The sequence below is a fragment of the Salmo trutta genome, chromosome 1, assembly GCF_901001165.1.
Source record: "Salmo trutta chromosome 1, fSalTru1.1, whole genome shotgun sequence".
NCBI lineage: Eukaryota > Metazoa > Chordata > Actinopteri > Salmoniformes > Salmonidae > Salmo > Salmo trutta.
The window spans coordinates 30269020-30295072 of record NC_042957.1 but is presented as its reverse complement, the minus strand read 5'-3'; the positions used below and the strand labels follow the sequence as shown (position 1 = coordinate 30295072).

The window sequence follows — 26053 nt, the reverse complement described above, 5'->3', positions numbered from 1 at the left end:
TAGCTGAACTATCGCAGTTGAGAGCAAAGCCTGTTTCGAAGGAAACGGTGCTTATCGTGCCAATAATGAAAGTTGAGGAACGTCGCCTGTTCGTAATAAGTAAGTCTTATAAATCCTATAATTGAACAAACTAAAATACTTCAGGGATTTTTTGTAAGACAGATAGCAATGATTTTATCAATTCAGATTTCGATTGTATTCTGATTAAGTACAGACTTCCACAACCATACATTCAGAGGTCAGTATAATAGCCCAGTCGAATCTATTTTATGTCACAATGCTAAACTAAACCAACCAGTCAATAGACATTCACACAGATAACCTTTCAAACAGCTTCACTCAAAATCTCTGTTTGGCCAATACAAATCTCTCAAATATCTGCTTCAACAGACTAGATGTTTCCATCAAATCTCAGAGAAATGCTAACTATCCAAAGTGGCGAGGACTCTGTATGTTTATGATGTCTGAACAGGGTAACAGGGGCTCACGTCTGGATTGGCCCCCTAGCTTAGGTCCCGGGCTGGGTAAACTATTAACTAGGCAGCAGTAAATCCACTTAGTAATCACAGGGTTGTTTAAACAACCGCACAAAGTCCAAATCACCAGTGGTATTACTACAGCAGAGTGTCACAGAGCCAAAGGCCTCAGTCTCACCGGTTACCACCATCAGTATGTCCAGCTTGGTGTTGTTTCTAAGAGAGGTTCTCAGGGAGGTCCCCGGATGGCTGCTGTGGGTTGGGGTCTTCCTGCCTGTCACTCTGCTGTTGATACAGATCATGGTTTACCTGAATTGGAAGCTGAAGGAAGGTAACTTAACTGCACTCTGCTTCGTCTGTCATAACAGCAAACAAATTAATGATTTTTGACAATATACAATTCGATGAGACAAAAATAGTCAATATCTATAACTTCTTACTTGTTTGTAACATACTACTTGTTGCATATTGCTATTGGACAACTAGCCCATGTAAACCTGGTATGATTTGACATGCATATTACAGCTGCATTAGCATAGAAAAATCACTACTTAAAAAACAAAAACAATTTTGAGAACAGTTCACCCTGTCTGAGAGAACCGTAACAGTCATTGGAAAGCTTCTTAGTGTGGAGCTGACCTAAAGGCTTAGTCACTGGTCATTATTTTCTCAACTTCTTCATTATTGATAGTATTACTGATGGAGCTCTGCCTCTCAGCTGGGCTCAGACCTCACAGCTTTCAAACCCTGCTGGCTGTAGACAGAGATGTGACCACACACGCACACAAAGAGACAGACTGACTATATTCTTTCTTTATCTCAGTAGAGGCAGAGTTGTCTGCAGCACCTTACCCCAGGGACATGGCCTCCAGGCAACGCAACAGAACCACATCACCCAGGCAGAGAGGACGGGCTGGGGGGAGAATGTACACCTAAGAAGGGGAACTGTGTGGATATTGCCCTGCTGGATACAGTACAGCCCTCTGAGAACTCATTTGCAAACAGAACAGTGTACAGTGGATGGAGATGCTGAATACAAGTACTGAGGACTATCCACCAACAGATCATGGATAAAACACGAGCTAAGCCATGGAGTGAAGCAACAACCAATATGGAAATTCCAAATGACGGTTAACAAGCTGTTGGAATGCAGAGACAAAGTGCATTTTTTATTGCTGCAATTAGTGTTTATTGTACCATCAGTATTAAATTCTTTCTAAGAATGATTCAAGTTATTTTCAGAATATTTCCTTATGGTTGAAAAGGTTAAGAAATTGAGAAGTCCACAATACACTTTTTGTTAAAGGGATACTTCAGTGTTTTGGTACTGAGGCCCTTTATCTACTTCCCCAGAGTCAGATTAACTTGTGGATACCATTTCCATGTCTCTGCGTGTAGTTTTAAGGAAGTTGCTAGGATGCTAGCAGATACCCATAGACTTCCCATGTATTTTTATGATAACATATTCACTTAGGATCTCACTGGGTGAAGGCCAAAAGACTGAACATTGAATGCAACAACCATGTCTCTGTCACTAACAAATACAGTCATGGGTGGTAACTCTACAATTAATTCGAAAGGCAAGGCACTCTGGAAAATATGCAAATAAGCCTTTACAGTAAGAGGTGCTTTACGGTAAATCAAAAATACAGTACGGTAAAAAACTGTTCCTTTTTTTGGCTGCCAGTAAGTTACTGTCTAAACAACTTTTCTTTTTGTACAGTGCATATTTTCTAGTGTGTAGTGTCAGTAGATAGCTTCATTGCAAAAAAAGTTATTAACTACTGAAAACACTAACTAGATTTTAATTTAGTTCAACTACCACCAAGCTACTGCAAAATGTAGTTAAATTACTAGCTGAACTACATGTAGTTCACTACTCCCTAACACTGGTAAAAAGGAACCAAACTCATCCAATCAGAGAATAACAACATTTTATTTCAACAGTGTTACACAGAGGGTGGGGTGGCTGTGGGGGAGAAGGGGGAGACAACATTTTAAAGCTGCTAAAAATCTAAAGATTATTTGCTATACACTAGGCCCAAATAGCAAATTGACACCGTCATTGGGTTTAGTGAGGTTGGTCAGATTGCAGAGAGAGCTAAGGGCAGCCATCTTCTTTATCTACAGGTAAAAGATAAAAAAAAGTGGGAATTTTGTGTATTTCTTTTAGTTGTCAAAAAACCTCTGAAATATATTAAAAATATTTAAGAAGGGGCAAAAAAAAAAACACCTCAACATCTAAATCAGTTTACTGATGGACAAAAAAAGTTTAAAAGATAGCAAAAAATATATGTTTCTACAAATATATTTCTGATTAATGATGCCAGAAAGTTATGGAAAAGCAAAAGTTTCCAAGCTGCCTAAGTGTTATGATTTTTTAAATTTAAATTTTGTTGTGGTTTTTCTGAGGGAGATAGAGGAAAAGCACCTGCCCTTTAATGGAATGTTTTTGTTATGACTGCATAGAGAAGAACATGTGTTGGCACTGTAGTGCAATGTACAAAATGACACAGTGCTTCGTCCTTTGCTAGTCCCCTGGAAACTCACCCAATTAAATACAATTTGCTGTTCTTCCTTTTTCCCAAAAACTGATAAACATTTGACTCTAAGACAACATGGAACAAGACCAGACCCAAAGCTAATATACCCACTTAGTCTTAATACCTGTCCACCTGCAACTGCATGAATACAGGAAGATAGATATTGAAATGACTTTCTCATAACATTACCCGTCTGTACATACTAGGAATGTGAATACTACTCAACAATAAAAATGACAACTTGATAAATCCTGTCTGGTTCTAATAATGGCAGAATTTTTTCTTATTTTTGCAAAAAGCACAAAACAATTTAAACACGCTACAAATGTTAGCTAAGTGGTTTTCTTCTGAGTGATAAAAAAGGAACATGTGCAATGAAACACAGGAGTTCAGCCTCGGGGTTGTCCGACAGTCTTCCCACCAGGTTGACTCTCGGTTTGGGAGATGACAGGAGGTTCTCAAACATCCAAGTATGAACTTCACAGGCTCTCAGCTCTGCGAAAGAGAAAGAATTGAAGGACTGAATATTCTATTCAACATGAAGGAGTGTTGAGTACCACCAACTGGAGTAATTTAACAGATAAAGGTTCAACGTGTCTGGAGATTTAATCAAAATCACCTAAAATAACTTGGTATGGTAATGCAACTGCCTTGCACTGATTAACAGTGTATTATACAGTTGATCATATCTGCTATTTTTTGCTCTTCTAATTTAATTAGGAAGATTTAATCTGCTTCGGCGAAAGTGGCTGAATCGCCTTGAGCTAAAGAGCTAATACAGCAGAAATTGGATTCTCATTACATACTAGCTGAATGGGATTAAAAGACACCATGTCCCTAACGCAAAACCAAAACCAGGTAGTACTCCAGCGTCTGTTTCAAAGTCTTTTGATGAGCGAGGCATCTCTCACGTCCTGCCAGGTACAGTTCCTTCAGAAAGTATTCACACCCCTCCACTTTTTCCTCATTTTGTTGTGTTACAGCCTGGATTTAAAATGGATTCAATTTACTTTTTTTTGTCACCAGCCTACACACAATGTCAAAATGGAATTACGTTTTTTCTGAAATGTCTTGAGTCAATACGTATTCAACCCCTTTGTTATGGCAAGCTTAAATAGGTTCAAGAATAAAGATTTTCTTAGCATGTCACACAAGTTGGATGGACTCCCCCTGTGTGCAATAAGTGTTTAACATGATTTGTGAATGACTACCTCATCTCTGTACCCCACACATACAATTATCTGTAAAGACCATCAGTCGAGCAGTGAATTTAAAACACAGATTCAACCATAAAAACCAGGGAGGTTTTCCAATGCCTCACAAAGACGGGCACCATTTGGTAGAGGACAAAAAAAATATAAAAAGCAGACGTGGAATATCCCTTTGAGCATGGTGACGTTATCAATTACACTTTGGATGGTGTATCAATACACCCAGTCACTATAAAGATACAGGCGACCTTCCTAACTCAGTTGTCGGAGAGGAAGGAAACCACTCAGGGATTTCACCATGAGGCCAATGGTGACTTTAAAACAGTTAGAGTTTAATGGCTGTGATAGGAGAAACTGAGGATGGATCAACAACATTGTAGTTACTTCACAATAATAACCTAATTGACAGAGTGAAAAGAAGGAAGCCTGTACAGAATACAAATATTCCAAAACATGCATCCTGTTTGCAACAAGGCACTAAAAAGTAATACTGCAAAACATATGGCAAAGCAATTAACTTTTTGTCCTGAATACAAAGTGTTATGTTTAGGGCAAATCCAATAACACATTACTGAGTACCACTCCATATTTTCAAGCATAGTGGTGGCTGCATCATGTTATGGGTATGCTTGTGATCGTTAAGAACTGAGGAGTTTTTCCAGGCAAAAAAACCCCATATGGAATGGAGCTAAGCACATGCAAAATCATACAGGAAAACCTGGTTCAGTCTGCTTTCCACCAGACACTGGGAGATGAATTCACCTTTCAGCAGGACAATAACCTAAAACATATGGCCAAATCTACACTGGAGTTGCTTATACCAAGAAGACAGTGTATGTTCCTGAGTGGCTGAGTTACAGTTTTCACTTAAATCTGCTTGAAAATGTATGGCAAGACCTGGAAATGTTTTTCTAGCAATGATCAACAACCGATTTGACATAGCTTGAAGAATTTTGAAAATAATAATGGGCAAATGTTGCACAATTCAAGTGTGTAAAGCTCTTAGAGACTTACTCAGAAAAACTCAGCTGTAATCGCTGCCAAAGGTAATTCTAAAATGTATTGACTCAGGGGTTGAATACTTTGGTTGAATCACGTTTTTTTTGTCCACTTTGACAGAGTATTTTGTGTAAATAGTTTCCAAAAAAAATCTATTTTCATCCCAATTTGTAACACAAAGTCAAGGGGTGTGAATACTTTCTGAAGGCTCTGTAGGTAGACAAGACAAAAGCACTTGATGATCTGACAAGAACGACCACAAAATTCTCACTGAAGGGTAAATACGCTGCTACACCAATCAAAGCGCCATTCTATTCTCAGCAGCCGCTGCAGTCATGCTTATTTCCCCCCAAATTCATAACTGGAGAGGATGACAGAACTAACAAGCGGGAAGGGTTGGCTCAGGCCGGAGGTCTATCGGGTCCTCCTCTGAAGTGGTGGAAATACATTTAGCACATTGTATTTCTGAAGTGCAGAGCAGGCTCTGCATGGAGATGGATTTTAAGCAATAGCTTAACTGTAATGTAAACAAGTTCCTGTGCATCGGACGACTGCCATGACGGTCTGAGCAAACCACCAATGGACATACCGCTAAATGGGCAGGGTGTAGGCAGAGCAATGAGTTGGTTGGACAGAGTAATACCAAAGTAATCAAGGAATATTATCCACCAAGCACCCCTGAATCGACTATATTTAACAATTGTCTATGAGCCTCTGCCTTGCTGTGGGTACATTTGATCCTATTGTGTGAATCCATTTCTGGCTCCTATTTGATGGGCCCATAGATACTGATTTATGACTGAGGTGTATTCAAGACAATTCTCTGGGCTTGATCCAAGCTTCATGAGACTTCAATGGATTGGAATGGTTCCAACTCCAGGGGTTGACAAGGTCGAGTGACTGTTGAAAGAGCTATTGCGAAGGGCTTTCACGCTAGCAACCTACAGGGAATATTTGTTTTCTCTTCTCCTCCATTACACCAATGAATTACCATTGTCATTAATCTGCTCTTCCTGTGTGTATGAGGGGTCATCTGTCTGGTGGAGAGTGTGCTTCCACAGTCTGCCAGTACTGTGCATGTTAGAATACAGATAGTAACGTCACGAGGTTAGTAAAGCCAGTGAAACAAAACATTTTGACCAGAAAAAGTGACACATCTGCAGATGTTTGGTTTGCTGACATTTTGTATGAACTTTACAATTCATCCAAAAGTAGCTCAGTCATAAGTGCAGACAGAGCAAACGGGGAGTTAAGAGAAAAGATGGAGAACTCAAAAAAGACAAGGAGACAGTCAGTTCCACCCTGTGGGGGACTTATTTCCGGCTGATGCCTGTGATGTGCTGTCGGTTTGGACTAGAAGGGCCACTGTAGAATCCTAGCAGAGAGGGACTAACCTTTACCACTTAACCTTATAAACCTCCTAATCACCACACCCCTGGGCCTCCTGGTGGCTTCTGTTCCTTACCTGGCGCCTCAGTCCTCGCCCTCCTCTGCCAGCTCTGTCTCTTTGTGGACCACCACCCGAGTCACTGACATGTCAGGGTGCTGCTCTTTGGCTTCCTTTATAGCCTGGGCCAAGGCCTACCCGGGGTGGTAACATGCCACGGCAACAACACACCCAAAAGGAAAGGGAGACGATGGCATTAACGGAAATAAAGGAGAACAAAGGAACAGAAAACAAACAAACAAAATGGAGGCGCTATGGATACAGATGAGAAATGCAGCAGCGACAACAACAAAAAAACAGCAAAACATAAAATGAAGACAAAGGATGGGAGGGTGGGGGGAGGAATGGAAAGCATGGCTTGGATATCTGCCCATGCTTGTGCCTTTGGGGTTTGGGAAGAACTTCTACTGTGGAAACATATGTTGTTGTGAGTTCTTTAGGGACCTCTTTGTGTGGAGTGTATCGGTCTGCTGTACTCTTTGGTTTAATGACCAGATGAGCTCTCATACGGAGGTAAAAGACTCTAGCCACTTTAAATCAGAGAGCGAGGTCTTTTCACAGGGATCGATGCATCTCTTTCAGCTGAGACATTGATTGAAAACACTTAAGTCCTCTTCTTATTGCCATTTCTAGTCTAAAGGAGCAGACACCAGAGATACTGGGCCACCACATTGAATTCTCATTCTTGCTAAAATGGCCAATAATATATTCTCTTAGATACACCACTTAACTGAACATATTATGAGCGCTTGACCTCAGTCTGTAGTATGGTACATTCTCATATCATATTTCCATAAGTATAAAATGTTGGAAACATTTTGACAGATGTGTAATAAGCCGACATCCTCCATTCAGTAATACAAGCTGTTGTGGTGTACTGTGTAATTGGTCCCACCAGAGGACGTGTCTGATTGGTGTGACTGACTGACGCTCACCTGATCGTGGTCGATGTCCGAGTCTCCGGTGATGACAATGCGCTTCTCGATCCTGGTTTCTGAGAGACCGCCTTTTAATGTCTGCAAACAGCCAGATGTTCAGGATAAGTGCACAGACATACTGTACGAGTAAAACAACAAATCCTTCAGGCCCCGGTTTCCCAAAAGCATCTTAAAGCTCAGTTCATCGTTAGAACCATTGTAGGAGCATCGTTAAATCTCAGAACTGTTTCCCAAAACCATCGTTACTAAAGTTGCACTTGAAAATGCTTGTTATTTACCGACTGCGTCAAACCAGAACAGCTAAGTGCCTTGTTAAATGCTTTTTTGCCCTTCTGCGCCACTTTATAGATAGATCTCTTCTAAACACATAATCAAGATGTTTCTCTCTCTCTCTCTCTCTGTGTGTGTGACCGCTGATAACTTCAGAACGAAGTTAACTACAAATACAAAGTCTTTGCAATTGTTACAAACAAGCAAAGGGTAAAAATGGTTCAAATTAAAACGGAGATGACTGCATTAAAATATATATACAGTCTAGGCTACATAAGGCCTATATCAAGGCAAAGGGTGGCTACTTTTAAGAATCTAAAATATATTTGGATTTGTTTAACCCTTTTTTGGTTATTACATGATTCCATATGTGTTATTTCATAGTTTTGATGTCTTCACTAATATTCTACAATGTAGAAAATAATAAAAAACAAGAATACCCTTGAATGAGTAGGTGTCCAAACTTTTGACTGGTACTGTATTTCAATAATATTGAAAAACATTTAATGTTCAATCAATTGAGTTCTATTTAGCTAATTGTAGGCTACTGTCTGTAATTTCTCAATTTCATGATGTGTAGGCCTAACATGCACAATTATGTAGCCAATATTCGATTTAGTGCAGAGGATAGCCTAAGCATTAGAATAAGCTGCCTCAATATATATACACATCTCTCTAAGAGCTGAACCGTCATCAGTATTGTGAAATAATTATAATGTTAAGGTAAGACTTGAATGGGCAGCAAGGTAGCCTAGCGATTAAGGGCGTTGGGCAAGTAACTGAAAGGTTGCTGGTTCGAAACCCCGAGTTGACGGTAAACATTTGTCGATTTGCCCTTATGTAAGGCACTTAACCCTTGCATAAGGGCACATCGGAGTAGAGGAAAATCAGAATTCTTCAGCAGTCAGCTAGCAACACTGTCCACTGATGTTTGGGGTCTGTTGAAGCCAGGTGCGGCACACAAACTTGGCCTGGGGTTTGGCATCTATGAGTCTGCACCAAGTCACAACAGAGGAATTCTGCCTAGGCTGGGTAGGTGCCAGTCACAGCCCCAAGCATCAACACAGACTACAGAGCAGGCTGCTCTACATTTGCACACAGATTACACAGAATAATGCTGCCAGATGGGAATCCAATCCTCCCTGCCACAGAGTCCACAGCCTACATACCATGGCGTTTACACAATAGACCAGGGAGAGCTGGGCTGTTACCTTGGTGATGGATGTGGCTTTGAGGTTACCATGACAAAGTGTGCGGTTGCCACGGCGAAGCGTGCGGCTGCCACGGCGAAGTGTGCGGCTGCGCGGTTACCACGGTGACGCGTGGGGTCACTGTGGTGACGTGTAGTTACCTTGGTGATGTGTGTGGTGGTGGTGGTGCACAGTGACTCCGAGGTAATGGTTTGGGCCGTCATGAGAACGCCTGGTTCGCCGTCTCCGCTGCCGTCCAGCTGGAGAACACACACGGAGCCAGTTAGAGCGTCATACCACCCGTCTGAACACTAGCCGTTTAGTGGTAGCGGGCCTACCTGTGCAGCCTCGTACGTGATGGTCTTTGTCTCGGTGTGCACGATGGGAACCTCCTTAGTGGCAATCTCGGTCTTCTGGGCCGCAAACGTGTCTGAGATGGTCACCATCTCGGTCTTCACCACGGGTGGCTGGGGGGGGGTAGGGGGAGAGAGAGTCACGACAGAGACACACACTTCACATATACCAAGGGCAAAGGCAAACACAGCACAGCCTCTACAGAAGTAGGAACAGAACTCATGCACGGGCTGCAAATGAACGTTACAAAAATGCACAGAACTATAAACGACAATGTCTTTGGTGTAACCATGCAACCAAGCGCATGCAAGCGAAGTTACCAACTGAAAATGCAAAATGGAGCAAACGAAGCAAATAATAGAGGTTTTTGGAACTCCGATGTAACGGTACAATGCATTTTTGCTTTGATCTTTGCCACAGGCGACCAACAGCACAACACGATATAGACATGCATTGACTTTCCCACAAATGAACGGCGTGACATTTAAGTAAGTGGTTGGGAGGACGAGTCCTTGAAGACCGTCACGGCAGAGACAAAACCCAATTAATGCCAGTGACTCATCTCAACCAAGAACTTAACCAAATAAAGACCCAATACAGGGAAGGGGACACACTTCACATGCTGTAACACACACACACAACAACAACAACGCCTCCACTCCCACGCAATTCTCAGCGCCATCTCTGCCAGTGCGTTCACAAACACAGGGACCAGGGCCGACACACACATATGTATAGTGTATATGTATGTATACGTGCTCACAGTATGTATAATGTAAAGTAAAAACAAAACACCAACAGAAACGTGGTGGACTGAGAGGTGGCGATGATTACAGTGAAGTAGTCTGGGGGACAGATCCACAGTAGAGTAGGGCAGAGCTTTGGCACAGATGCACAACGGAAGGTGCTGCTTGGGAGATGTTAGCCATTACTTCTTACGATTATCACTTATCATTTAACTTCCTTTAGCGAAAATTAGCCCAAGCGACCGCTGTGCAGGTGAAAGGCCTTCAGCCTTCCGTTGCTGTGGCGCTCAGGTGCTGAGCGACAGAAGCACGGACAGACAGCGTAGAGAAGCAGCAGGCAGGTACAATATGAAGGTAGGTAGGTAGCTAGGTATGTAGTAGGTAGGTAGGTAGGTGGGTGGTGGTGGTCAGAAGTGCGTAGTATGCAGCAGTAGGCTAGGCGACGGGCCGTGCTCTGCACTACGCAGGTCTGGGAGACGGCAGCCATTCATTTACCTCAGAGCAACACATAACCTGGGGGAGGCGCTCTGTCTCGGAGTGAGACGCGTCCCCGTTGACTCTGGGCTCCTCCTCCTCCTCTTCCAGGGCCACGGGGCCGGGATGGCCCTCAGGGGACTCGGCGTGCCCGTTAGGGGCCTCGTCAGGGGTAACCAGGATGTCCTCGGGGCTCTCCTCCACCACAGGGGCTAGTTGTGGTTCTGTCGCCGAGGTTTCTTCCACTACTGCAGGGACAGGCTGGGCCTTTACCTCGACCACTGGCTTTGGGAGTGGTTCTGCAACTGGCTCTTCATTGACTTGCTGTTCCTCCTCCTCTTCTTCCTCGGGCTCTTCTTTGATCTGGTCCACTGAGGCGCTGACGGTGACTTGCGGATGGTACTCCCCCGCCTCCTCCTCCTCACTGTCCGAGGACACGCTCACAGGCCTCTTCTGCTCCTCCTTAACTTCCTCCTTGGGCTTCTCGACCTCAGTCTCCACGGCGACGGGGGTGATCACCTCAGGGGTGGTGACGGTGACGGAGCCTTTGGGGGCCACCCTGATCTCCTCGACGACTACCGTCTCTTCTATCTCAACCTCTGCTGCCTGCCATGCCGCCTCGCCGGATTTCTGTTTATCATCTGCGCTCTACACCAGAGAACAAAAACAACAAACGGGATGGAGAGAGAACAAAGACGTAAAAGATGACCACACAACCCAACAAAGAACAACGACACCACCAACTGAAAAAAAAGGCAACGCAATGAATATAAGGACGGATGGAAATGGCAACAGATGGAGAACGAGCAGCATAACAGCAACCAGAAAAAGGAGAGCGAAATAGAGAGATGGATGGCTGGAAGAAGAGATGGCTGAAATGAAAAAGGAGAGATGAGCTGGAAGTTAAGTATATGTGTGGGGGGAGATGGAGGAGGGGCGGGGGCGGTGTTAGATGTGGGGGGGACCACCTTGGCGACCGTGTCCACCGTGAGGTCAGGGAGAGGCTCCTGGGTTCTGGATGGGGGGCATCTCTGTGGAACGTAAAGGCAACCAACAGGCAGCGGTCACTCACACACATCAGCATGACATCAGGAATCACTACGGTTACCATAGCACTGTACAGGTTCTCCGGGTTAGGAGAAAGAGACTGTCTCTCTCTCTGACATGCACAAAACATAACCACCTCACTACCCATCTGTAGGAAGGGAACCTTTAACAGTTCTATAGCATATAAACACATTTAGTAACACTCTCCACTCAAATGAGACAGAACACAAGCATTCAAAGAAAGAAATGGCAACTGACAGAAGCGTATGAAATGACAAGAAAATATTCATGCCAAAGTTTATGGCCAGCCTTGTTTGCTCTATAATCTCTTACAGCGTGTGTGCAAAATGAGTAAGTCATCTGCAAATACTCTATTTGCATTATATTGTGCACTGCCAAGCCAACACAACTAGTCACCATAATAGGTGATACTACTTTGATTGTGTGTGGTAGTCTGGACTGGTCATGAACTTGGTGTGGCAAGAGTTAGAGAGATGCACCATGGGACAATACATTAGTTGTCGCATGGGTAGCGACCTGATGTTTTCTTGGTTTTGATTCATCTGTACTGAGCACCTCGGTAGTGAGTAGAGCTGAGGCCAGAGGGCCAGATGCAGTGACTACAGCACCCTCTGCTGCTCGCCTAGTGGTAGTGCAGCCGGGATCAACCAGACCAGACTCGCAGGCAAATTTACTGAATAAAATGGAGGTCATTTCCTCTTCCAAGCTCTACACAGGTTAGAGAACGACAAAGCAAAGATGTCAGAGTTAGAGGAAGGACAGACATTACTGGAGAGAAGAGAAGAAGAGTCGTCACTTTCACAAGCTAGTCTACACACACACACACACACACAGTGCAACGCAACAGAAGATATAGAAGTGCCCTTAAAACTATACAGTGGCTGAGTGATGGAGCAGAGTGATTGAGTGCAGTTTGGAGATGGGGATGGTGGAGGTGTGCGTTCTAGGAATGAGGCAGCACACGTCGGTAACACAGACAACACACACACTTTGTTTATCACAGAGGTCCAGGACCAGACCCAAGGCCTGTGTGTGAACACTATCACCTGCTTGTCGGGTGTAGAGAGAGTGACAAGAGTGACCAGTGAGAGGCAGGCATGCGGTACACCACTCAACACAGCCAAACACAGGTCTGAAACACAGGGTGGGAAAATCACAAGAGGAGCCACTTGAAGTAGGAACTCAAAAGTCAGGCTCGTCCAGCTGAAAGGAGGAGGAGCGGTTACACCGGCGCACAAGTGCACGTGAAAGACAGTAAGCACAGAGTTGTGAAATTCAGCAGTGAAATTTGCAGCTCAAAGATAGAAAAGCACACTTTGGACAGCCCTGGGAAAGTCACAATAACAGTGGGCAAATAAAACCGCTTACTCTGTGCATCATCAAACATAATAGGCAGGGCAAAAGTTGAGGAGCGCAGAAAAACACAAGAGCTGAAGAACATTGGGTGGTGCAGTCTGACATAACGTGCATCTACGGCTCAGGACAGAAATACAAGAGATCAGAGTGCTTAAGATGTGGACAGTCGGCCAGAGAACTAATCCGATCGGAGGCTGACCGTTCACAACAGCAACAGTAACGAGATAAACTCAGCCAGCCATTGGCTGAGGGAGAAGAGGAGCTGGCTCAGCCATAGGCTGACAAAAGAAGAATGGCATTTACAGGGAGCTAGAGGAGCCCACAGGGGCCCGCGTGTGACAGTTGGGATTATGGGTAATATCATTAAATCCATTTATCAGTCAGAGGGAGGTGAGGGAGAGAGGGAGAGAGACCGAGAGCAAGAGAGAGAGAGTAGTGTAGTCTTGTGACGTGTAGAGGACTGACTGGTGGTGTTCTTAGAGAGTGGTCTACCCATCTGTTCGGGATAGCAGCGGGGGGATTGCTGAGTTAGTGGAATTAGGACCACAGAGAGAGAGGGAGGGAGGGAGGGAGGGAGGGAGGGAGGGAGGGAGGGAGGAGGAGTAATTGTGTTGCTTCTACATCCCAACTGTCACATCATAATACAACATCAAGAGAGCCAGAACCAGGGGAAGGAGGGTGGAGCCAGGGCCTCCCGGCAGGCTAGAGACAGTTCAGAGAGAGTTGGAGACAGGGAGGAGAGTAGAGGACATGCAGGCAGGCTGGCGGGACAGGAGGACTGACGGTAGGACACGGCTGGACACGTACCCCTTGGGCCTGCAGACGCAGGCTGGTAGCCGGGCTGGCTGTGAGGCGCTTTTCCCACTGACTGGGACGCGGCTCAGGGGTGGCCTCCATAAAACTGCGCTTTAACTCGCTAATGCTAGCCTGATGTTTCAAAACATCCTCCTGAGTCTTATCCAGGTCCTAGTGGTGCCAGGAGGACGCCACACATAGCCATGGTGGGGGTTGAGGAGAGGGGACAACATGGGGGGGGAACAACAACAACGGACAACAGCTACATTAGTCTGGAAACCATGACAGTAACAGGATGGACGCCAAGCCTCACTGACTGCCCGTGTACAGCTAGTTTTAGTGTGTGTATGGGTGTACCATTTGTGACCGCATTCAGAATTATAGGCGTTTGTCGCTGTTTCCTACCTCACAGTTTGCGCAAATAAATAAATAAAACACATCATTTTTGAACATGTGAACTTTCATATGGCTTAATTACAAACTTGTATGGGATCCGTAAATATTAATACAAATATTACAATTATGAGCCTAGTTTGGCCAAGGAGACCTAGCTCCAAGTAATGAGGGCATTTCCTTATGAGCCACCAGGAGGCGCTATCACTCCACAGAATGTACAGGCTGGTAGTGGCACCGTTTCTTCACTGTATTTAGTGAGACTAAGAAATAATGCCCACACGCCGTCCCAATCGTGACCTCACTCTAACGGATAACGTTCTCCAATTAAAAGCACTACGACTTCCACTCGTTGTGAGCCCCTTTTAGAGAATTGGAGGATGTAGAAAACATCCACACTGATCAAAGGTTGTGATGAGAGAGAGAGGCATCAGTGAGGTGAGGCTTTGGCAAGAGTTGAACCCTTTAGTTCAGTAGTAGCCTACAACGTGAACGACAAAAACATGGAACTGCCAATGGAACCCAATCAGAGGGACCAATTTTCCCTTTGACACTGTCGAACAAGGGTTTAGCTTTAAATGCGTCTCGTCGTCACATTTCGACAGGTGAGAAATTATACATGGCATAAGGCACATGCTGTTGCCATGGTGATAAGTGACAGAGTGTGGCTTCACTTGAAATACATTTACATATTTATTTTTTTATTTCATTTCCATTCAACATACTCCAGAAGGTTTGAAACGCTGTTCTCATTATCTACACTTCACGAGTCTATTCCAGGTAATTTCTCCTATCGTGACCTCGGTAAGGGAAGGTCATAATAAAAGTGTTGGTTATTTACGTTTAATAGCGTAAAAAGACATTCTAGTAATTACATGGTATAAGGCATCATGGCAGTTCCACATTTTGGGGACAGGTTTAGTTTGTTATTGTACCATTACAAATTCAAAACTCAAATCAAGCCAACCAAAGCAGGAAAATCCCTAAATGGGTTAGGGAAACAATATTAGTCGGATATCACCGGAAAATACTAAATAATGTGCTCACAAAAAAAATTAAAAAATAGACTCAATAATAGGCTGGTAATCAGCAGCCACCCTCACCCCATTAAACACCAAACCCTGTTGGGTCAGACATGCACCCAATCCCCATCCCTGTCCCACATGCAGAATCATGCACTGGTGTTCAAACACACAATATCACACACACACAGAGCCTGAGAGTGAGAGGTAGACTGGAGTAGTCAGCCTGGGACAGGCGCCAAGAGGACACAGGCTTGGGCGTTGATTCCCTTTGGTTAGGCGCCAATAGTCATCATAGTCATACCAACCTCCAACATTAAATTGCTATGTCTGACATATATATTTTCCCCCTGCACTCTCAACTTTCCGCTCTGTGGAATCAAAAAAATGAAGACATGAGGCATTTGTGTAAAAATAAAAATGAGGAAATAAGATGCAGCCAGAGGTGAGAACCTGTGCAGTCAGGACAGTTCAAGTACAGAGCGGAGGCTGTGGAGAGGGGGCCACAAGCACACTGGACGTCCAGTAGTGGTCAGGGCAGACCAGAATGGACCCTCTCCAAACCACACTTCACCTTAGCTGTGTAGTGATCAACTCTAATACTAAAATATGGACATAGAGAACACTTAGTCCTCACAATGAGGAGCTCATTTGGGTGTTAACCCTTAGAATGCTGCAGCTAAGGCAAGCCAATCCTGAACAATGTCCTAAACTGTATTATGTGCAGCTTTGGTGGCGCGTGGTTGGACAGCAGTGTGTTGTACTCCTTTTTCCCCCTGGAAATAAAACACACCAAATACATCCCAGATCACAGTGGCACCAGCACAAAAAAAAAGATATCAACAACAAAGCATACATTCCTGCAGCAAAAGTCAAACCCAGGCTGCAAAATGAGGCGCAGAGAGGATGTGGAAAACCCCAGCTGATTTACAGACAAATACACCATCAAACAACCAATCAAATCAACCTGTTGGGAGGAGTCTGGCTCATCTCCTTTCATCTATGAGTGCCGAGGAGAAAAGGACATGTTAGTTTGACACCTGCACTGCCCATATCTCTCTGTATAAATGGTATTACAGATCATCTTTAAAAGGTGCAGTACGACGGCAAAGATGGCCGCCGCCCTCACAGACCTCAGTGCCCTCAGTAGGTGTGGCCGCTGCCCCTTCGCTAGGCTCCTCCTCTACCTGCATGTAGTGGGAATGGTTTTTGTTGGGAGAAAGAGAAGGTGAAATGGATGATGGGAAAGGCTGATTCCCAGCAGCACCACATAACGGTGCGATGTCATGTGACTGAGGGAGGAGCATCCAGGCTCCGCCCACAGGAGAGTAAGGCATGAATGAGACAGGCGGGGGGGGGATGCACATGCTGGCCTTGGCCGGGATACTGGGTGGCGGTCTGGTCTCGTTTCTGTGTAGAGCTGATTTTACATTTTTTTTTGTGTATTTTCTACCTTGTGTTTTTTTACTGTTTTCCAAAAATTGTGAGAAACTCTGGCATATTAAATGGCGACTAATAACACTGAACAGGACAGGGGCAGGGAGTGAAACACTGCAATAACGTCCTTATAGGCCAAAAGTAGCTTGATAACAGACATATACTGAACATATCACACATCTAGCGGTTTATCAACATTTCCAGCCAAACGTACGATGACAGGAATTTATCATTTTACAACCCTAAAAAGTTGTACAAGGTATCCTTTTGCTCTTATTCATTTAACAAAAAGGATTCATGACAGAGCAGCCAATACTAGTACAATATGATTTCTAATTTAAGATCTCTGGAGATTGGCGAAAGATTACAATTCAATTTGGTCATTTTACACAGAAAATCAAAGGGTTTGGAGAAGGAAAACAAAGAGAGAAACATAACAGGGGGGGAGTGCAGAACACGGAGGCGAGGTAGTGACATGGTGCCACTTAAGGCCCCTACACACCTTACGCAAACAAAGTGACAGAGCGTCGTATACGCTTCGTTCCAAAATTTGACACGCACAAAATAGTGTGTAGAAGTACGTAGAGAACGACGCGCCGTCGCTGCGTTGGCGTAAAGTGTCAGAGGTTTTTAGGCAGCAGGGTCACACAGCTGGTCACACAGCTCTTCCTGCAGCAGGGAAGTATGTGTGTCAGTGTGTGTGTCAGTGTTTTTGTCTGAGCAGAGCATGGCCACCGGGGCGGGCGCCTTGGGCTCCAGATAGCACAGTGACAAGGCCAGGGGCAGGGCCAGGAGCAAGGCCAGAGCCAGGGACTGGGAGGCAGACAGCAGCACAGCCAAGATGAACATGAAGGAGGGCACCAGGGAGGTGGAGGAGAGGGGCAGGAAGCGCTGCAACCCCGCGGGGACCAAGCAGGCAGCACAGTCCTGGGGCAGACTGGGAAAGCAGACGTAGCCGTCCTCATCCAGCAGAGAGAAGGGAAGGAGGCCCAGGTGCAGGCCCGTCAACATGCCCAGCAGGGAGAACCCCAGCCTGGATTGAGCGGCAGCCTTGGCCTGGGCAGGTGACCCTTCCTGGGGGTCTGAGCTACAGGCCAGGGGGGAGGGGGGAGGAGAGGCCTCTAGAGGCTGGTGATGGTACTGCTCTGCTGCAGCCAAGCTGTCTGCATGCTGCTGCTGGGTACAATCAGGGTCCCATATACCCGGGTAGTCCCTGTCCCCGTCCTCCGAGATGTCGGACAGAACGTCCAGCTCAGAGATGGTGTCCAGGATGGGAGGGAGGGATGAGATTGAGGAGGAGGAGGAGAAGGAGAGGGGGAACATGAAGATAGACTGCACAGTGAGGGGCAATCGTTTCCCCGCCGCAGAGAGAGAAAGAGAGCAGTCCACATGTAGACACCATGCAGGGAGGGGCGAGTAGGGGAAACGCAAGCAAAATCACAACCCAATAAATAAAATAAATATGTGTGAGAAATTATAAAACAGTAACAGGATAGAGTGCACAGGAAAAGAGAGGAGAGGGGGAGAGAGAGAAACACACTATTAGTCAGTGAGACATGTCAAGTCAGGGGTGCAGCAGTGACACGGGTGCAGACGAGAGGTCACAGAGAGGGGGCAGTGGAAAAAGGTCAGGGGTCAAAGGTCAGGGGGTGCTGGGGGTGGGGTGTGAGGGAGGGACGTCAGTCACATTCTACAACTGTACAACAGGATTAGAGCTGGCATCATTAGTGGACAGAGACACAGACTGAAGTCAGAAGAGATAACGGGGGGAAGAAACTCAAAAACAGGAAGGTGTTTGAAATCGAGTTAGAGCACCGTCGTACTCTGGTTGTTCCCATTCAAATCAAATTCAAAACTCAATTACTTTGAGCTCTGTCCTCTTAACAACATGTTCAATTTCAGATAAATCCCTGAGAACCATACATCTACCCGGCCATGGCAGGACAACATCTCCCGGACAAAAATCCAGTTCGTGGAGTCTCGATTAATAATCACAATGGCAAAGGGGGAGGGTCCCATGGTCCTATCGGGATACATTACCCCTAGTACAACTAAGACAGTGTGCCCAATGAACTGGGCTTTATCACAGAAGAAATGAGCCTCTGAATTCTTTGCGCTCAGTACCACAGGTTACATAACGAACTGAATACATGGCTTTCATGGCCAACTCACTGTAAGACTGAATAAGATCCTTTATACAGCTACCAAATGTCAAGCCAGTCTTAAACTCTTTGAATAGGAACTAGCAGGGGCACGGAGCAGACAGTTCAGAATGGCATCCTATAGCTCCAGCTAATTCAATTCAACTATACACTGCTACAGCGGCTGTTGTATGACTACTAGGCTGAATGAGGGGGTTTGTTCGGTAGATTTGTCAAAACGCAAACAAACACATTACACAGTAAATATACAAAGATTAAGTCCCTATACTGGTTGGTTTACATACAATCTAACGAACAGAACAATAGGCTAGTTATTCTAAGCTAGACAGTAGACATACAATGAATTGAGTTCCCCTGTAGCGAAACCTTGGGGGCATTTCTTTGAGACCAAATGAGATTAGGAAGACAGACAGACAATTCATTCCCGAGCCAACAACAGGATGTCTCATTCTACCTAGAAAGAGAAGAGACTGAGTGAGAACATCGCCCTGCCTCTCTCACCTTGGAATCAGAGGAGAGTTCCAGGCCAGGCTCCCTGCCGTTCTCCCCAGAGGTGGGGGCTGACTCCCGGGCCTCAGTCACGTTAATCACTGGAGCTAGAGGGGCACAGAGGAGACAACACATACAGCTTTATATAACAATTATATTCTCCATTAATTTACGCATGCTTCCGAATGATATTCAGTTCAGCACATCAATTCTAATGTCAACTTGTGCTAAAAATAAAAAAGACACAGTCACATATCACAATACCATTATAATTTTTTGTTAGGTAGCGTTAGCTAGCACTAGTTGGTTAAACCTGCTCAAACGCTGGTATTTTTCATCCTATAGCTTGTTCTCTCTCTATCTATCTATCTATCTCTCTGCAGCAGACATATGCTGAGCAATATGTTTGGAACATCGAATCGCAATAAAATCGCAGTATCGAATCGCAATACATATAGAATACATACATATCATGAGGTCCCTGGCAATTCCCAGTCCTAAAGTCAACGCTTGGCCAGCAGAGGGCACTCTAACCACAGAGCACAGTTTAATCTGGTTCAAATGAAAGATTCTTTTACCCTGCCTTTTGTGGAGGAGAGAAGACCATGATTGCACAGATTCATAGTACATACCAGACATGGCTATTTGTTTTGGTATAGTGTAGACCTACTTCCAATAGCTATTCAGATGAAAAGAGCTCAGAGAAAAATGACACAGCATCAGTTCTTTGGTTAAACGCTAGATCTATGTGAATCTACATTAATTGACATGTCATGAATAGCAGTAGTGTACAGTAGTGGATTTAGCTGTGCCCACACACACACACACACACACACAAGCAAGCAGACCAGACTGAGTGGTCCGTTCATGGATTCTTGAGGTTTAGTTGTGAGGGATTGATATGGTGGCGGTGTGATATGGAACCTGTTATCATCTGTAACCGACCGTGCCACCCACAGCACAGCCGCCACTCCCTGTATTGTTGTGCCATGTGTTGGGGGAAGAGAGAATAATTGATCCAGAAACCAGAACCAAATTCTCCTCAGCTAACGCCGTCTCGTTCAGAATCCCAGTCCCGGTCCCATACCAGCTGTGACCCTCTCTAAAGCTCTGGGGGCTTACTGGGTCTGGGGGCCCTAATCAGGGGCCAGATCTTTGTCTCATTCAGAGCACAGAGAAGACTCCACAGCTGGCCAGACGGAGAACAAATGGTTCCCGCCGTCTCTTCTCTTGATCGCCTCTACTACGGAGGGGCTAGAGGGAATTAATAGTATAGAGCATTGACGATGAACGATCAAGAGGCTCCTCAGAGAGGACCTACATACAGGAGTGGAAAGGAGGGAAGGAAGCAAAGAAAGGAGATTCCAGAGTAGGCCAGGTTAGCCCACAGCTGGACTGAGTAGAGTAGAGTAATGAATGGCCCTGGTGCACTCAGGGTATTTGGGATATTTGTTTTAGTTATCCTAGTACCTTCAGATCTACAAGCCAGACAGAGGGAGAAAGAAGGGCAAAAGCCCTCGTCTCATTCAATCTTTGTAGGCTACTCACAGCAACGTAGAGTATTGAGTAACCAACATTCATTTGGTGATTCATGTTTGTCGAGCTAGTACTCTCCTCCTAGATTAGTGCTGATGTAGCGGGAAGCGAAATGCCGATGGGTCAATATTACACGCTATTCGTTCTGTCACAGGAACCACCGTACATGTTCAAGCTTAGATTCCCGGGTTTAATTACTACAACACTTTCAGCTACAGCATCACCTGCATTTAATCTTCATGGCAGCCTGCTTGCAGGCTACAGTCCAGTACTACTGCATTTCAGTCTAATTCCACAAATCAACTAGACACTACGTTTTGCTCAGAGCAAGTTCTAGAACACTTTCATGGTTGAAAATAGGCCTAATAGTTCACGTGGGCCTTGGACTGACAACATCCTTCATTGCTTTAGTGGCACTGTTTCTTTCCCATGGTAAATGTATAATGTCACGTATTATAGCCCAGGTCCAGCCATAGAAACACTTTTGAAATCCCCTGGTCAAGAAGAATGAGTCCGGATTCATCCACAGTCATTCCCAACAAAGGGAAACAGATGTTGGAGCCATTTCCCATATCTAACCAAATGCCCATGATGGGGAGGAAGTCATGCATACAGCTAGCTACACACTCACCGGCTGACACCGTACAGGACACTGGCTCCACTCTAAACACTTCAGACGAGACAGTTTGAACAAACTAGGAGGATGGTGTAGTGTGCTCTAAACGTTAACGGTTGATCGGGACGAAACAGAACGCATGCCGAGGCATGTTGAGGATTGCGGTCATATAGAGACATCTGAACTGGGTTGTGTTTCTTTTTGTACGTCTCACTGTAATGGTTTTCCTCTGATCCTGCGGGTCCCTTTGTTACCTTCCCTCCTTCGCACCCTCTCTGGTTTAGAGTGTTTCTCCAGCAGTTTCTCTAAACATCTCTTTGATGGCGAGGCCAGAGGTAGGAGGTGGTTCTGTGACGGTCCCCTACGGCGTTTGCCTTGAACGGACTTAATGAGAGCTCCCTGATGTTCACAAAGAGACTTACTGCTTGTGTAGGCCGGGTGTAGAGGCCATATTCCACTGAGTAACACTCTCCACTCCTCCTGCAGAGATAGCTATGGATTGACTCAGCGGAGTAATACGGCATCCCAAATGTGCGTGTGTTTGTCTAGTGCCACGGCCTACCTCCATCCAGGCTTCGTGAGATACGCTTGCTGGAGGTTCGCTCGAAGTAGGGTGCCGGCCTGTCGATGAGGGTGCTGGCCTGTCGTGTCTGGGCCTGGGTCCGCCCACTGTATCGGAACTTGGAGCCCAGCGTGAGAAACTTGGCTTTAGTGGGCGCTTCTGGAGTCATCAACCTAGAGAGAGAATAGGACCAAAATAAGATCAATACTATTCTGAAAACAAACTTTTTCATATCCAGTTTAGTGGCAGTATGCAAAACTTATTTCAGTTTACTGGAAGACCGTGAGAGTAGATAGAGTACTAGATTTTCTTCCAATGAAAAATCTATTTCATGCCAGTAAACTGGGCCAACCGCTGAAGCCAAAGTGATAAACATAACGTCTCTATTTACACACAGAGATGGCTAAGGATGAGTCATGAAGACGCAGGTATAAGGGATCCATTCAACAGTCTCATTGTTTGTCAGTGACCATAAGTAAACATAGCTGTAAAGGGCGCCGAACATTTAGCCGTCTCTTATTCCCCTTAGCTGGCTCTGCTCTGAGTCACAGCTGTGTTTGGGACTAAATATTATCGGGAGACAGAGGTGGAAGTGGGGGAGGGCTGGTCGCAAACCTCCCTGCCCCTATCCTTAATCTCCTATGGCGACAGGGTTTCCTGTCCGTCCAGCTCTCCCCATTCACTTCGCAGAGCCCCTTAAATCAGACATTTCGCTCTCTCTCTCACACACACCACCCCCCCCTACAGAGCAGAAGTTCCTTCAAACAGGCCTGTGCCCAGCCTGAGGGGCCAGCAGGCTGGAGCAGAGGGGAGAGGCACTCAGTCCAGATGTCTCTGGCGTCGTCCTAGTGGTGTCAGGTTTAGCCCCAGTGGCATCCATAAAGTGAGGCTCTTGCTCTCTGCTCTTATACAGGCTCATTGGGGCGGGGGTCTGTTGTTTAAACACAGGGGCGTGCAGGCCAGAGATGATTTCAACCCCATTCAAACACGCTGGCCCTGGGCGTGCTGCTGGTGTGTCAGAGTCTCTGTGGATTCCATCATGATCGCAGCAGCCCCGGCACGACTTCTCCATCCCAGCACAGCCAGGGCCTGGGTCTGACATGACATCATGCCTTCACAACACAGTACAAAAGAAGCCGCTATTTGATCAAGCCCTTTGGTCAAGCTCTTTGGCCCAAACCGATAATGGCCGGGCCAATTAAAGCTCTCATTGATATTGATATCAGTGTACAAGACCATTAAGCAGATGGCAGTTTAAGGAGAGTCATTATTTGGAGTTGATTTAGCACACAGAGGATCTGAATAATAGAGGAGAGAGGTGCTATTGGGCTTTTGGCTATTAGTGGTAGGGTTGAAGGCAGCGAGTGATTTTTTTGCTTTGCATTTGTTGAGGCTGTGGCTCCCCTCCTTGTCATCTGTGCCAAGAACAACATAGCTCGATTAAACAGCCGAGGATCTCCATGGCGAATCTGGTTGCAATTTGTCATGGGCCGACACTCCTCTTACAAACTGTCAAACAATGCGAGGCGCAGCAGGTGGGATTTATTTAACGTGATGTGTTGCTGGGGTGTTCCAACCATAGGGCGTTGCGTTTCAAATGACGTCAAGACAGATGAACCCCCAAGGGGACGGGCTGATCTGGGAGGGAGAAGTTGGGGTTTCACGGTTGAAAGACATCTCTATCAGTGGCTCTGAGGGACTCTGCTTTCCTAAAGGATATTAAATGTTTGCTCATTCTTAATCCCCAGTGGGGGACAGTTCCTTCCTTAATGATACATCCCTGCAGAGCGGACGCTAAGAAGACAGTTTAAGCGCATGATAATGGCCATGGCTTTAGGCCTCGGACGGAGAAGCTGCTTAAACAAATAAGTGCACAATGGCCTTGCTCCACTCCACTGTGCTCCATCTCTTCAGTCTTTTCACTGGACAGGAAGACTCGGAGGAACTTAGTGCTCCCTAGAGACTGGCCAATTACACACTCCAGTTGGTACACACTTCAGACTGTGGGGGGAAATGCAATTTAACATGCTCCACTGTGGTTTGACATGGGCTCCGACTGTCTGTGTTAGCTTAGACACGCATTTCACAGAGTCAACAGGTTAGAAAGGGCCTGTAGATGGATTTAAAAAGGTGGAACAGAACATTTTAACGAATGGTGCAATCATTCAAAAACAACAGACTTCAAAGGGACCTAACACACTAGCTCTTCCTAGTTCAGACATCTTTTCAAGTCTGATGCAGTGAGTTCGAGGTGAACAGGATTAAGTTCAACAGAAATGTAGGGGTCGTTGACGTGGATGCTGACAGTGTGATTGTTACCTGAAGAAGGTGTGATTCTCCACGCAGACCTTCCAGACCCTCTTGGCAGCGCGGTGGTTGGGCAGCTTGAAGCCCACAGAGCTCTCAAACTGCTCTGTCTGGAAAGCAAAGTATAGACGTGAGTTCCCTGAGTACTGGAGACTAACTTAGTTAGAAAACATACGCTGTACAAAAGACAGAGTTATGGACCCAACCTCCCCCCACCAAGACACTAGTTTGAATGGGCGTTAAGAAATAAATATCTAAATGTCAGTATTTCCCTCTGTACAATCAAACCATCTCCTAACACTGTCAGTATTTGGCTCAATGAAGGAGTCCGCTTCCTACGGCTGCTCTCTCGAGTGGGCTTTCGAAAGGACAACTGCAAAATGTGGAAATGTCTAGTGTTTTCCTCTGAGGGCGGTGCTGTTCCGTACCTCTCCCGGCCTGATTTTGATATAGAAGTTGCTGCGTTTGTATGAAATCTTGAGGATTTTGGGCCAGGCAAAGCGGTTTATCCGGAGTCGGTCTTTGTAGATCAGCAGGCCGTTGGCACACACTCCCAGCATGATGTCCACTCCCTCAGAGTCCTGCAGACACAGACACCAGCCAAAGCAACCGTTCAGCAAAGTACAATGAAGAGAAAACACAGTCAAGTATGCAGTACAGACAACAAGGAGAGAACAGACAACATTCTCAGATTTCGTCCCAGAAGATTTAGAATATCGCCAAGGTGCACAATGGAATTATTTGCTATAACATACAACTAAATAAGGCCGGATATTCAATCATCCCATCACAACTCAATGGTAACGTTGTTATCAAGCTTGCACAACACCATAAAGGGCCTTTTAAGTCCGTCTGTATGGATAGATACAGAGTGACTATTGATTTGTGTATTCAACGGTAAAATGAGAAAAATCCATCCCCGCCGATGGGCATGGCAACTATTAGATGCCAATGCATGGCTTTTAACCAAACCCTCTCACTCAGCATGGCCTTGGCATGCTTTTCCACATGACCTGCATTCCCTGCCTACAGAGAGAGAAAGAGAGATAGCATGAATGAGTGAGAGGACATATGGGCCTGACATGTACTTTTCTCACTGACGGTTGGGATATGTACGAAGGTCAATGATCCCTCTTTCCCCCTCTATCACTCTCCCTCTCTGGACCAAATATTTCTCTGAGTATTTTCAACCCATGTCGAGTCCACGTGGAGAGAAAAGGGTTCATTCCACGGGGCTGTTCCCATGTCGATGGCCCAGTGAAAAGAGCTCCGGCTCCAATCCACCACGTGTTTGTACAGCTGATGCGGTGGTAGGGCCGGCTCTCTTCTCTTCTCGGCTTTGTGTTTTCCGGCGCCCTCTCTTCCCCTCACTGCACACCACATCAAAGGAGCCTCCCTGAGTCCTGTGTGCTCTCACAAGCGTTTCTTCCAGACCTCCATACACAACGAATGAAGCATAGTAGAACAGTTCCTGGGACTAATGATTAAGTTTGGATACTGACCAGCAGGCTATGCCACACTACAGCTTACAGTTCATTCACTTTTCCTACCGTTATCAGCTTTACATTTTCTCATTGCAGGGCATTTTATAAACATCAAAATGTTTTTCCTCATATTTCCCCCAAAATAAATACAGGAATTATTTCTTAAACATCATTTCTG

The 26053-nt window shown here is 45.5% G+C and overlaps 1 protein-coding gene and 1 long non-coding RNA gene across 14 annotated transcripts in view; one reads left to right on the top strand and one right to left on the bottom strand.

The window, feature by feature from the left end:
* The first annotated feature begins 572 nt into the window (after positions 1 to 572).
* LOC115193733 (uncharacterized) lies at positions 573 to 1702 on the top strand. Its single transcript, XR_003878224.1, has 2 exons — positions 573 to 807; positions 1300 to 1702. It is a non-coding gene; the product is annotated as an uncharacterized LOC115193733 (long non-coding RNA).
* Positions 1703 to 2393: 691 nt separating this feature from the next.
* Positions 2394 to 26053, bottom strand: part of epb41l2 (erythrocyte membrane protein band 4.1 like 2) — a 90956-nt gene continuing 67296 nt past the window's right edge. For 5 of the 13 annotated variants that reach the window (XM_029752576.1, XM_029752557.1, XM_029752540.1 and 2 more), the window contains exons 9-22: positions 24820 to 24972; positions 24404 to 24501; positions 22085 to 22257; positions 19383 to 19477; positions 16416 to 16469; positions 16250 to 16282; positions 13880 to 14038; positions 11617 to 11679; positions 10670 to 11296; positions 9413 to 9541; positions 9236 to 9334; positions 7612 to 7692; positions 6695 to 6810; positions 2394 to 3514 (exon numbers count right to left, since the gene is read on the bottom strand). In XM_029752576.1, the coding sequence (XP_029608436.1) occupies positions 6703 to 6810; positions 7612 to 7692; positions 9236 to 9334; positions 9413 to 9541; positions 10670 to 11296; positions 11617 to 11679; positions 13880 to 14038; positions 16250 to 16282; positions 16416 to 16469; positions 19383 to 19477; positions 22085 to 22257; positions 24404 to 24501; positions 24820 to 24972 (1872 nt within the window). In that variant the 3' untranslated portion in view covers positions 2394 to 3514; positions 6695 to 6702. Of the gene's footprint in view, positions 3515 to 6694; positions 6811 to 7611; positions 7693 to 9235; positions 9335 to 9412; positions 9542 to 10669; positions 11297 to 11616; positions 11680 to 13879; positions 14039 to 15590; positions 15654 to 16249; positions 16283 to 16415; positions 16470 to 19382; positions 19478 to 22084; positions 22258 to 24403; positions 24502 to 24819; positions 24973 to 26053 lie in introns of all 13 variants that reach the window. The other 8 variants (XM_029752621.1, XM_029752594.1, XM_029752585.1 and 5 more) reach the window with 8 other exon arrangements.